The sequence below is a fragment of the Styela clava genome, chromosome 5 (genome assembly GCF_964204865.1).
Source record: "Styela clava chromosome 5, kaStyClav1.hap1.2, whole genome shotgun sequence".
Taxonomy (NCBI): Eukaryota; Metazoa; Chordata; class Ascidiacea; order Stolidobranchia; family Styelidae; genus Styela; species Styela clava.
Genome location: NC_135254.1, coordinates 19,433,162 through 19,445,601, shown reverse-complemented (window position 1 = coordinate 19,445,601; position 12,440 = coordinate 19,433,162). Strand labels below are relative to the sequence as shown.

Sequence of the window (12,440 nt, the reverse complement as noted above, 5' to 3'; positions counted from 1 at the left end):
AAAAGGAAATTTGAAATGCCTTCAAAAGAATGGACACAAAAGTTTCATCACGTTTTACGCTGTATGTGATGTCATGAGTTTTCACTGTTTATTTTGTGCCTTATTGTATTCTAGTGTTAGCCATTTATTAACTCACTTATGACTTTGACATATTAATTGCTAAGTAATTTTCTATTGCATCCAGATTGTGTTTAAGTATCGCGACTCTCCTAATTTTAAAAGCAAAGTTGAAGATGGAAAAGCTAGAATTTGTGCTGATAATTTCAAGGATGAAGATATTCAAAGGGCCAATAAAAAAAGTTGGATTAAATTTAGAGCATCACCCACAAAATTGTTGCCAAGAAAATCATATGAAGTACCTCCCTGCCCACCAAGAAGAATTGTTCCCAAATATTCATCTATAAATGACTGTCCACCTTCATCATCTCAATCTGCAATTATTAACTACAACTCCATTAATGAAATAATTTCAGCTTTTGAAAGTATCACCTTGAAAAACTGGAGAATACATTAAATCAATACATACAAAACTCATTTCACATACTATTCTAATCACAGTTTAATCACATCACGACACCGGAAATAAGCCTTCTAATTTGCCAATTTGACCAAAAACAATTTTTCTTTTCTTGCGCTTTCGCTGGAGTTTATTCTTCCACAATATCATCGGCAATTTCAATCCTACTCAAAAACTTGGTTGATCTCACCCCGTGTTTGGAATATGATATTATTTCCACAAATAGTTCATGGATTCCCAGAAGTGTTCCTGAAATAGAAGATGGCAGAATTTCCTTGAAATTAAGGTAAGATATATTTGCATTTAGTCAGATATACTTCTATTTAGTTGTATTTTTGTTGAATTTATTTTTGGTATTGTATCAATACAGATATCTCAGCTCTCAATGTGAAATAGCGTATTTTTATGCTGGTACGCGACCCAACATCTGCTACACTTGTATGCGTCTCCATGTGCATGATCAAGACAGTGACAAGAGAAAATTCAGCCTTTTTTCAACATCTATGATAAAAGATTAGAATGGCTTGAGAAAGATTTTTTAAAAATCTGGATATTGGGAAAAAAAGGCATACAGTCGGCCATTAGTGGGAGAAGTTAATCGCCAGAAAATGCTGCTCAGTGATGCCACAAAAAATGGCTTGAGAATGGCATCTATCTCTATGGCTGCGAATATTCGTATTGTTTTGGACAGTGGTGCGAGCTATGTTTTACCACAGCGAATAAACCAAGACCCTCTAGAGCAGGGGTCCGCAACCACTTTTCAGCGCGACCCAAAAATTCTTTTTCTAATTTCTTGCAACCCAAGCATTTGGTAAGCATAAAATTAGTTATCAATTTTAAGACTATGCATAAAATTATATGAAACTTAGCACATAAAATGAATAATAGCGTTTATTATGATTAATGCGAATTATAAGCTTTGTGTTTCGAGCACAACATGTCAATTCGAGGTTTAATTTGGGAGACGGTAACTCGAAGATCTTCTAGCCTTGTTGTGTATTTGTTTTTTATGTATGAAAACGTCCTTTCACATAAGTAGGTAGTTCCGAATGGCATTCATTGCATCAGTTAATAACTCCGGATATTCTTTTGCAACTGAAATCCAAAATTCAACCACCACAGACTGTCTGAATGAAGTATCTGAGCGCTTTTAAAATGTTTATTATTACGTCAAAATTTGCACGTCTAATTATTGGCCAATGTCACCGCAGTAAATAGGAAGTGTAAACTCGCTACGCTACACAGACACGATGCTCATAATTATGGCAAATTTAATTTGTTTTGCGACCCAGAGCGAAGTGCTTCGCAACCCAAATTTGGGTCGCAACCCTGTAGTTGCAAACTCCTGTCTCGTTTGCTGTAAGATTCAAGTGCAATTTCAACACAATACATTCAGATACTCATTTTTGTACCTAATTTCGTGGCCAATAAATTTCAAAAAGGGGTCCGCGACATGTTTTGATTTGGAGACCCCTGCTCTAGAGGCATATTTTGGTCACCAACGAGAGCGAGGTTCCCGTACTGGAAACCCCATCTTTAGTTTATTCACATCAAACTCCAGATCAATAGATGTTGTAAATTCGAGTAGTAGTGTTATTGGTTCTAATGTTGCGATTGAAAATGATTGATAAATTTCTAGAAGCTGACTTCTTTCTGCTTAAGTACATGCATACGGATTTATATACAAGTACTAGTCCATTTTCTTAAACTCGTTTCTAATTTTAGTGGCTGGCTCTACTCTGCTTTAAATAATAGTTACCATAATGTATCCAAGATTTTATTTTCATATGAATATTAATCGATGGTTATTTGTCAAAAATGCCTCCTATTTGAAAGGCTGAATTTAAATTGAAAAGTTTCCCTTATCTCTCAGATAATTTTATTCAAATTTGTGAAACCGCATCTATGTTTTAAAATTAGCTATCAATTATTGGTCTGTGCATTTGTCATTTTTCTCTACCAGGTCTGTGTGATTCTTCATATTTGAGTCAAAATTCCTGTTCATTTTTTTTTTTTTTGTATTTCTTATGCTAAAAACACAAAGTAGAAATTGTTTTGTTGGCTAATTTTTATTATATTGTAATAATGAGATTATTTTGAAAAACAATTATTCAAACCATCGCGAAGCCCATATGATTTGGGTCCATATTTTCTTTTCGAAACGTTGTTCTGCAGTTCAGTCTTGCAATGGATATGAGCCCTTGTTCGAATAAATCTTCTTACAAGAATGGTCAGAATACTGGATTCGCTGGGGCTGAAGGGGTCCATGTCAATATTTCCGATAATAAGCCGTTCATCTATTACCCTTTTGCATACTTGAGACCGGAATTCGTGTTCCACAGAGATTAGGAAGAGAACAAATGTTTCGGATGCTGATATGAGACCGCCTCTATTGCGCTCTTCCAAGCAATTGGGAAGATCACGCCTCGAAGCTTGGTTTTGGCACCAGAAAGCACCTTCTCCACCTAGACGCTTTATTCCCCATTTTAGCAATCCCCCAGTCACCTTTGGTTATTGACGTTTGCATGAATGGCTCAGTTACTTGAAACGCTTCTTTTATGATTTTTGGTGCTGCAGTTTTGAATATGCGTTTTAGGTCCAAATGAGAGATTTCAGAATTGTTCGAATATGGCTTTTGCAATTTTTCAATTTATTTAGCTGTCATTTTACTTTTGGATTCTTCCCTAGAGATTTCGATCATATCCGCTATAACATCTGCCCATAGTGGTGATTCCTGATTTAATGTGATGTTCAAATCATTCAATGCAGTCTGCAGTGTCTTCTTGCAATCAACACTTCCGTAGTCGATTTCTACTACAGATATGCCCCATTTTTCTTCTATCTCGTCATCAAGCTATGAAATATATAAAATCGGGTCTAAAACAGTATCTAAGTGCTTGAATAAAGCAAAACAAATGTGATGTAAAAATACTTCTAATTTTTAGCAAAACAAAAACGGTCTCTACTTGCATATATTAAACTACGGTACTATAAACTCTTACTATTCATTCTTTCAGGATCAAAACCTATTTCAATAAGCAATCAGTACCATATAACTCATGTCATCAAAAAATTCAAACATTTCTTCCTCAGATAAATCCATTTTCATTCGAACTTTGAATACCGTTAACAGCGAGCAGCCTAAAATATACAGCAGACGACGCCGTGGTTATTAATTACCCACGCCAACACTAGATGACGCTGTGAACAACAGGTCAGTATACAGCCTTCCAGACTAGTTATATAATGGCTCTGCACATACTTCGGAAGCACGTTTTTTTATGTTTGCAATCTTTCGCTAGCGTATTCACCAAAGTTAATAAAAACACAAAACTTTTAATAAAGTTTAAAACATGCAGAAATACATGTGCCAGTTCACCCATCTTACACACACAAACATGTACAAAGAAAAATAAAAAAACACGAACGTGTATCATTCGGGCGTCTAATTTGTGTAACACAACCCCGTGCAACTAACCATAAAGACGCCATTTTTTATCATTCGGCTTGAGAAGCGCGACCAAGCCTAGTTTTAGCAGTTTTGAATGGATATTGCGCATGTTTAGAGCCGTATTTTGCGTCGGAGAGTTTGGAAATCCGATAAGATAAGATTCAGCATCGAACCCTACCTATTACATTAACGTGCCCGATGCACCCCCCGGTCGTGGGTGCAATGTTGTTCTAATTGCCTTAGGATAGGATAAGATTTACATATTTATCCCCGAGAAAGCCGATAAGACGGCTTAATCATATGGCGAACCACGGCCTCTCGTCCGGTTACCAGTCCAGGTCAAGTATGGGATTAGTTAGCCAGTTATTGTTTTCGGAAGCATGAACTTGATGGTGGAGGAAGCCGTAATCGACGGCAGTTACGTGAACCACCCTGCGACGGCGAGGAGTCCAGCAATCCTCTCGCACATGATCATCTCCGCATGAGATTCGAACCTGCGAACCTACGAAGGGCAATTAGAGATGCGGTGACGAGCGTATTCCCAACGGTTAGCACGATGCGCCACACCGCCTTTGTATGGAACTCCGACGTGACTGCTGTAGGTGCAACGTACTTCCATTTGAATGTCTGATCACCTTATGTAGTCGAAAAATTGGAATGGCAGTTACCAACGTAGTCCACATTATTCGAGTCCTATTCGTTCTTTGCCCATCATTTCAAGTGTGAACCGTTTCTAACTTTTATATCCCATTTGTTTTAAGTCCACCAACTGAGTATTTTCGGTGCCCTCGATATGTCCGCCACTTATACATGACTCTTCCTCGACAACAAGAGCTTTATATTCGATTATTATCACTATTTTTAAATGTTCATAATCAAAGTGTCCCAAATCGTGTTATAGACTACAATGTTACATTCTTTTTTTGATTTTCTATTTTATAAAGTTATTATGCCAAACTAATAGTTTTTTTCCATCAACCCTTGATCTGCTGATCAATACTTCTTCATTGAGCTCCATGTTCAATCTTGATAAATATATCCAAAGATTACAAATTATTGCAAAAATTTGCATGAGTGGCCGGGACTAATGAATTGTAGGCTACTTGTGAAGACAAGTTCTGTGTGAAAACATTTCTATTTAATGCTTATACTCAAAGTGTCCGTATTCATTTTCCATAGTGATATCAAAAGTTGCATCCTATTAGGCCTACCCTTTTAAGTTACTCTGCCAAATGTGCTGTTTTTTTCATTCACTTGATTGATTGATTAAATATACTTATTGAATCTTAAATTATTCATTTATACGAAGTCTACAATTTACTACAACATTTGCATGAATGGCACGGTCGGAGAAATGTATTGTGTACTGTAAACCAAAATCGGATATATGTTTAAATCAGTGCATTTGCATCAGTCCCAACCTGGGGTTAGCGGGTTGCAGAACAAAATAATTTGGTATTCCCGTAGTATGTGAACCAAGATAGCGGACCAGGTTAGGCCATAATTTCAGGTACAAATACTATGGGAGTCACTTGGCTAGTCCCCGAACTCATAATAGAATTAAAATAAGGAAAATTGGAATAAAATTATGGCCCAACTTGGTACACATACTTCGAGAGCGCCAATAATTTCACCTACGGCTTTTTTCTATAATATTTATCTTAATTAGTGGTGGTGGAAAAAATAAATTTGTTTATAGACGAAAAAATTGAAAACGAGAAACAATGGAACCAATTTTTAGGGCTTTGGGTTGACCAATCCCAGAATCAAACTAATGGGTCTCACTTCAGAACACTCTCACCATCATGACACCTTATCTGTTGACAGCATGCATTTTAATTCGAATATAAGACTGTGGTTCTCAACCTTTTGTTAAGATTTATTGTTGTTAGGATTAGACCGGCGCTCCAATTGTTCAAGAACTATGTTCAAGTGCGACATCTTGGTACCCATACTTCGGGAGTACCCCGTAATCTACCCACAATGGTTTGGAAAACGTTCAAACTATTACTAAGCTGAACCCGACCCTAGAATCGAAACATGGTTTGCTTGTCTAATCCGCGCCATCCCGTTTTTTTGCTTCAGAAATATGTATGTCTGTACATAAAAAAGCAAAATACCAAAGGCAAAATCCCTCTTTACCACCAATTTCATGCATCTGGAAACAAATACCTGGCTAGCTATTCTCATACCCGACGTGAACTAGGTACCGCATAAGAGACAATAGTTCGGCATGTGGTTAACCGTAAATATATACTAACCCATCTTATCTTTACTATCCTTATATTCTTCATAAATGTGTATTGCATTTTCGAATAACATAGTTTTATTTCAGTGTTCAGTGTCTTCTAGACATGATTGTTGATCTTTCCTATTTTTTCATGTTATAATTAGGGCTGGGCATTTCGAATCGAATATTCGAATCGAATCGAATAGTAAATTATTCGAATCGGTTGAGAGCAAATTTTCGAATCGCGCCATCTTGTTTTACTCTTTTCGCCAATGGTCGAGGTAAATTTCCCAATTTTTTTTTCATTGAAGCCATATTTTTTCAACACAATTCTGACATATGACTCTTTTCTGTATTGAGGTATTGATGAAAACGTTTTTTTTTTTAATGTCAGTGATGTATTCTATGTTTTCAGTAATTTATGTGTCTGGAGGACCTAAAATGATAGGAAAGTTACATCCAATTTCATACCTTCCAAGTATTCGAGATTCGATTCGAAAAAATTATTCGATTCGATTCTGAAATCATCAGGTATTCGAAAATGCCCAACCCTAGTTATAATACAATTACATGTTGATTGAGATAATTTCACTGTCATGAAGATATCTTTTCTCGTTAGCTACCAGTTTGCAGTGGCGTATCTAGGTAAAATGGCGCCCATGGCAAAGGTTTAAAAGTGTGCCCCTTTCGTTTACATGACATTGATTGCTCTCAACCACGCAACGTAACAAGCAATTTAATAACTATAAAATAAACAACAAGCAGTAGACGATCGGGCAATAACAAGATCTTAGAATAGTATGTTTCGTGATGCAAATTTGCCAATGATTTCATCAAAATTTATTTTCTTTGTTTCACTCCTCTTTATACTTAATATAGCCAGATCACAGAGCTTTCCTGGCTAATCGAAGATATGACAGAATTAATTTTAGTTTACTAAACGACCGATCGCAATTTTCTATGGATAGGAGGCTACTGCCAATGTCAGCAAAATTTGCAAAGCTATCCGGAGATTGGGGAAATCTAGAAAAGACTCTTTGACACACACTGTTTTCTCGTCATAGTCTATATTTTACATGGGCAAACTATATCCCGCGGGCCAAATCCGGCCCGTTGGGTAATTCAATCTGGCCCGCCTGATGCCTCCGCAACCAAACTAAAACCAAATTTTAATGTTTCAGCTGAAAAATAAGTCGAGGAATTTGTTTAAATTGCGATTAAATTTAGTTTTGGCACGAGACTAATTGTTTTCCACTTTTGCTTTACTGTAAATATTGAACTTGCCAAACCCCCCTTCCCACCCACCCCCCGCCGCTAGGTGAAGGAACAAACTGCATTGATCGTTGGAAACTGCAAACTGCATTGACTTTTGTTGAATTTGTTATGATTTAATTAGAAATAAGAGTTTCATTTATTTTCAAGTTTTATTGAGACATTATACGTTTAGAACGGCCGAGACATTATACGTTTACGGGCGTTTTTTGCGCCCCCGTCTAAACGGCGCCCATGGCACGAGCCATGGCTGCCATACCCTAGATACGCCACTGAGTTTCACTGAGTGTTATGTTTTGCCGGGATGGCTAATAAAAAACGATTTGATTGATTATCGGTTTACCTCTCGCCGAGATAATTGGACTCGTAGTGGACATAACGATCGTTTCAATATTATGTTGTTGTTGTTGTTGTTCTTGTTCTTTGACACGTTTTTAAAAAGTCGCTTTCTCTTCGAATACTGGACCAATTGCTTTGAAATTTTCAGTGGTTAAAGATAAAAATTTTCTCCAGAAGGCTATTACTTTTTTTTTCGCTATGACGTCATCAAAATTATGTGATTCTACGTGTCCATATATTTGAGCATAGCTCTCTTGTTATGTAAATCAAACTTTGCTCTTAGTTGTCACGGTTCACTGATTCGCTAGGTAAACAACAGCACGTGTTGGTAACTTCTTTTTGATTAATTAAAAACAATTGGGGCAATTTCAATATCAAGTTCATTTGAATAAAAAAAGTGACGTAAGTAGTAAGTAAAAGGGTTATAGTCACTTTGGTGTTGTCCAAAGAAAACTTTATTAACCGAAGGGACGGCCCTGTGTTGCGGGACTACCGTACTGTTCTAACTAACGAGCCGTGGCTTAATTCTGTAATTTAACTCTGAAACCTGGAAACACTGCATCATGAGCAGGCGAGAACTTTTTAACGTTTTCAAGCGAATACCTTCGTTAGTCATTGGAATGATTCATGTCAGGGCCTTGCCAGGTGAGTAATTTAAAAGTTTTTGTTGTTCAACCTTGAGGCGCAGCCCAAAAGTAGGCTACATGCATCTCAACATCTATTAGAGTTACCGGCAACTGGTTACTGTTTAATCCAGTATTAAAACCATCTTGTAATCGTATTTTCCTCCTGTCTATACTAAACTAATTTACTAGACTACTTGTTAATATTTTTATTATTACTATGACTGTTATTTTATTTTGGTTGACGAAAAAATAAATCTCACTCTCTCTCTAATAATAATGATCATAGTTGCAGTGGCAGAGTTATCAATATTTTCGATTTTATACCAAATTCCACTGTGTTAATTAATGTTGGAGAAAAAGGTTGTGAAAGAGGGAATAAAAATTTGATGTTATTCAATGCACTCATTACGCTTATGTCCACAGCCATGTAATTATTTGATATATCAGTATCGCTGATGCAATTTCAAATATCTGCTACACAGATTTCAAAAAATGATTTTTAAGGAACTGCTCGCCATTCGTTGTCTATGAAGAAGATCAAAGATATTGCTTTGAGTGAAGTTGATATTTATGCTGAATGTGGAATTGTAAGTTGAAATAGCAAAAAATAGTTTTTGTTAAAATTATAGCAAGACAAAGCTGAATAATATACCAAATTAAAAAAAATTATACAATATCTATTATTAATTTACATTTATGCATATAAGTATAATAGTACTTTATCATTTAATACTAGAATTTCTCTTATAATAGAAAATGTAATTTTGTATTTTTTCAGGATGGTATCATCATAGAAAATATGCATGATCTACCATATATCTGTGGTGAAAACATAGGACCAGAGATTGTGGCATCTATGGCTTCAGTTACAACTACAATTAAAACTAAATTTCCGGAAATTCCAACTGGAATTCAAATATTGAAAGCAGGAAACATACAATCAATGGCAGTTGCGCATTCTACAGGTATGTAGGATACTTACTACTACTCTAACAGTATTTTAGCTTCCTTAACAGAGCTTTGCTTAGATTGTATAATGTCTGCATAAGATATTATCGTGAAATTTGGAATGTTACTACCCAGTTTTAACTTTCTTGTTAGTTGACTGGTATGTCCAATTGATTTTGTGACCAGTAACATCAAAATTCTTGCAATACTTCATTGTAGTGCACTGTTGACGGTGGGGCGCATTATGCTAAGCGTTAGTAATACTCTCGCCACCACACCTCTAATGACATTGCAAGAGTTTGCTGGACTCCTCTTTGCCATAGGGGGTTCACGTAACCACTGATCGGTTACGGCTTCCTCTACCATCAAGTTTATGCTTCAGAAATTAAATAACTAACCTATACCTGACGTGGACTGGTAACCAGACGCGAGGCTATCTTAATCACATTTGAAAAAATTGGACGAGTTGATGACCTAATATTGTATTAATTAAACAACTCCGTAACTTATGCTACTTCTAACTTGAAGTTGGTGTATTATTCACGTTGATCAAAGTATTGAAAGATTTTTGGGGTATTCTTATTCTTTGACAGTAATTCACGAACTTATAGTCCTACAGGTTGTGATTTTATAAGAGCTGAATGTTTTGCATTCTCACATATTTCTGATGCTGGATGGGTGAATGCATCTGCTGGTGAATTGCTGAGGTACAGAAAACAAATTGGTGCAGAGGATATTTTGATATTTACTGATATTAAGAAAAAACACAGGTAATAACAATTCATTATATAAACGCTACTAAACGTTGATGCTACTTGTTTCATTTATATTGAAACTGTTTTTTTTCAATCTGACAGTGGAAAAAGATGAATTTTGTTTATATTTGTGTGTTATGATTATGAGCTAAAACGATTCATCTGAAAAATGCTTTAATTCGAGAGACATTTTATCTAGTCATGCTTTGTTTATATTGTTCATCTTTCACCTATAATGAATAATAAGCAATTTCAATTATTGATTGCCATTGCCTTTATTGCTTAAATTATTATTGCCTTTGCTATAAATCGATTGATTATCTTTATGCCAATACTAAGCATTAGGAATACGCTCACCACGGCACCTCTGATTATCGTGCATGGTTCGGAGGTTTGAATTCCATGTAGGGTTGATGATGTGCAAGAGGATTGCTAGACTCCTAGCCGACATAGGGTGGTTCACGTAACCCAGGAGTGTGCAAACTGCGGCCCGCAAGGTAATATTGAGCGGCCCAGGGAGAAGTGCCAATTTTGAATGGTGCGCCCGCGAAACGGTTATTAACGGTTCAGTTTGGTTATTCTGGCACGTGCGAGCAATTCCAATCACTTTATGTGGCAAAGCCTGTACCAGTACCCGAGTACCACAGTCATATTAGCAAAACTAGCTAGCAAAAACATTTTTTGTGCCTGAAACTACTAGCCTATAAATTATATCTTAAATAAAAGTGCGGCCCGCGGCGTCACCCAATTACTTGAATCTGGCGCTCCTGTAATAAAGGTTGCACACCTCTGACGTAACCGATGGCCAGCTTCCTCCAACATCTGAAAGAAGTCCATGCATCTAAAAACAGATAACTGGCTAACTAATTCCATAACCAACATGAACTGGTAACTGAATGAGAGGTAATATGAATAGACTGTATTATCGGCTTTCCTCTCCCCCGTGATAAATAGATAAATCCTATCGAATACTCAATGTCCAATACATATTTGCTATCCCATTTCATAAAAAATGCGAAAATTACGGAATGTTTTTAATGACTAGTTTGTTTCTTTATACAGTTCTCATTCCATAACATCAGATTTGAGTGTAGTTGAATCTGGACAAGGAGCAGAATTTTTTCTATCTGATGGATTAGTCGTCACAGGAACTAAGACTGGATCTGCTGCCAATCAGAATGAAATTAAAGGTGAGCATTGTTTCATTGGGTATATTCACTCCATTTTTATTTGAAACAGACATAAAACTTGAGCGCCATATTCTTATTAAGAAACTCAGATCTGATTCATTTATCATGTACATCGTGTTTTTCATTTTTTAGATCTCCAATCTGCAGTTGACATTCCGGTTTTAGTCGGATCTGGAGTAACAACAGAAAATGTCCATCAATTTGTAAATGCAGATGCATTGATAGTAGGGTCACACTTTAAAGCCAGTGGCTTGTGGAGCAATGAGATGGAGCATAGTAAGGTGAAGAATTTTATGGAAAAGGTCAAAGAGTTGAGGACATGATATATATCTGTTACACAAATTGCGATCGAATGATTTAAAAGGGTGTGGCGTAGATCAAGTAGTATTAAGTGGATCAAAAAACTAGTTAGTTGAATAATGATTGGTGAGGAATGAATATTGTGCAAATGGTGTTGATATTGATGTCTCCTAAAGCTGATGGACCATGGTCATGGCTTGGAAACTGGTATGAAATAAGAATTACCTGTACTTGTGGACTTCTTTTTTTGGCTCAAAGTTGGGATCCAGCTCTTATTTTGGCTCAATAGTCTATGATTTTTGTTGATACACTACCATGAAACATCGGCCCAAATGCTGCTTTGTGGCAGTGTGATTCCAAACCATGATACAAGGGTTTCATACTTTTAATTTTACAAATTTACCTTTCGGATTAATATCAGATATTGAATAAAATTATAAGCTGAAGAATTATTATAAATGGGAGAAATAATTAGATCTTTTTTTCGTTTAACGAATTTCATCTAAACAGTTGTATATCATGGTATCTTTTTAAAGCTATAGTTCATCGCAGTTATATCAACCTATTAATAAAATAGCTTGGCAGTGTGTAACTTATCTCAAATATATGTTTTAGTGGGCATGTAAATGAAACTACACCTTCGATTGAGTATACTTTAGATTCTAAAACATCATTTTGTCACAAGTGTTGTATGCGTGGGTGTACTTATGTATGGTAGCGCTTAGTTGTTATGACAAACCTTGGGGTTATAAGCTAATGCGTGAATGACATTCTATTCATAATCTACTGATAAAATTTACATCATTTTCATC

The 12,440-nt window shown here is 36.1% G+C and overlaps 1 protein-coding gene across 1 annotated transcript; it reads left to right on the top strand.

Annotated features, from left to right (window-relative positions):
* The first annotated feature begins 8,055 nt into the window (after positions 1-8,055).
* Positions 8,056-12,065, top strand: LOC120345198 (uncharacterized protein F13E9.13, mitochondrial-like). Its single transcript, XM_039414633.2, has 6 exons — positions 8,056-8,454; positions 8,940-9,022; positions 9,214-9,400; positions 10,003-10,153; positions 11,201-11,328; positions 11,461-12,065. Exons 1-6 carry the CDS (start codon positions 8,373-8,375, stop codon positions 11,649-11,651), a joined length of 822 nt encoding a protein of 273 aa, XP_039270567.2. The 5' UTR covers positions 8,056-8,372; the 3' UTR covers positions 11,652-12,065.
* Positions 12,066-12,440: the final 375 nt, after the last annotated feature.

Excerpts from the sequence above, each read along its gene's own strand:
- LOC120345198 (XM_039414633.2), top strand. The coding sequence starts at position 8,373 with ATGAGCAGGCGAGAACTTTTTAACGTTTTCAAGCGAATACCTTCGTTA. Across the intron at positions 9,023-9,213 it reads TTTATGCTGAATGTGGAATT|GATGGTATCATCATAGAAAA; the intron begins GTAAGTTGAAAT and ends GTATTTTTTCAG. Across the intron at positions 9,401-10,002 it reads GGCAGTTGCGCATTCTACAG|GTTGTGATTTTATAAGAGCT; the intron begins GTATGTAGGATA and ends ATAGTCCTACAG.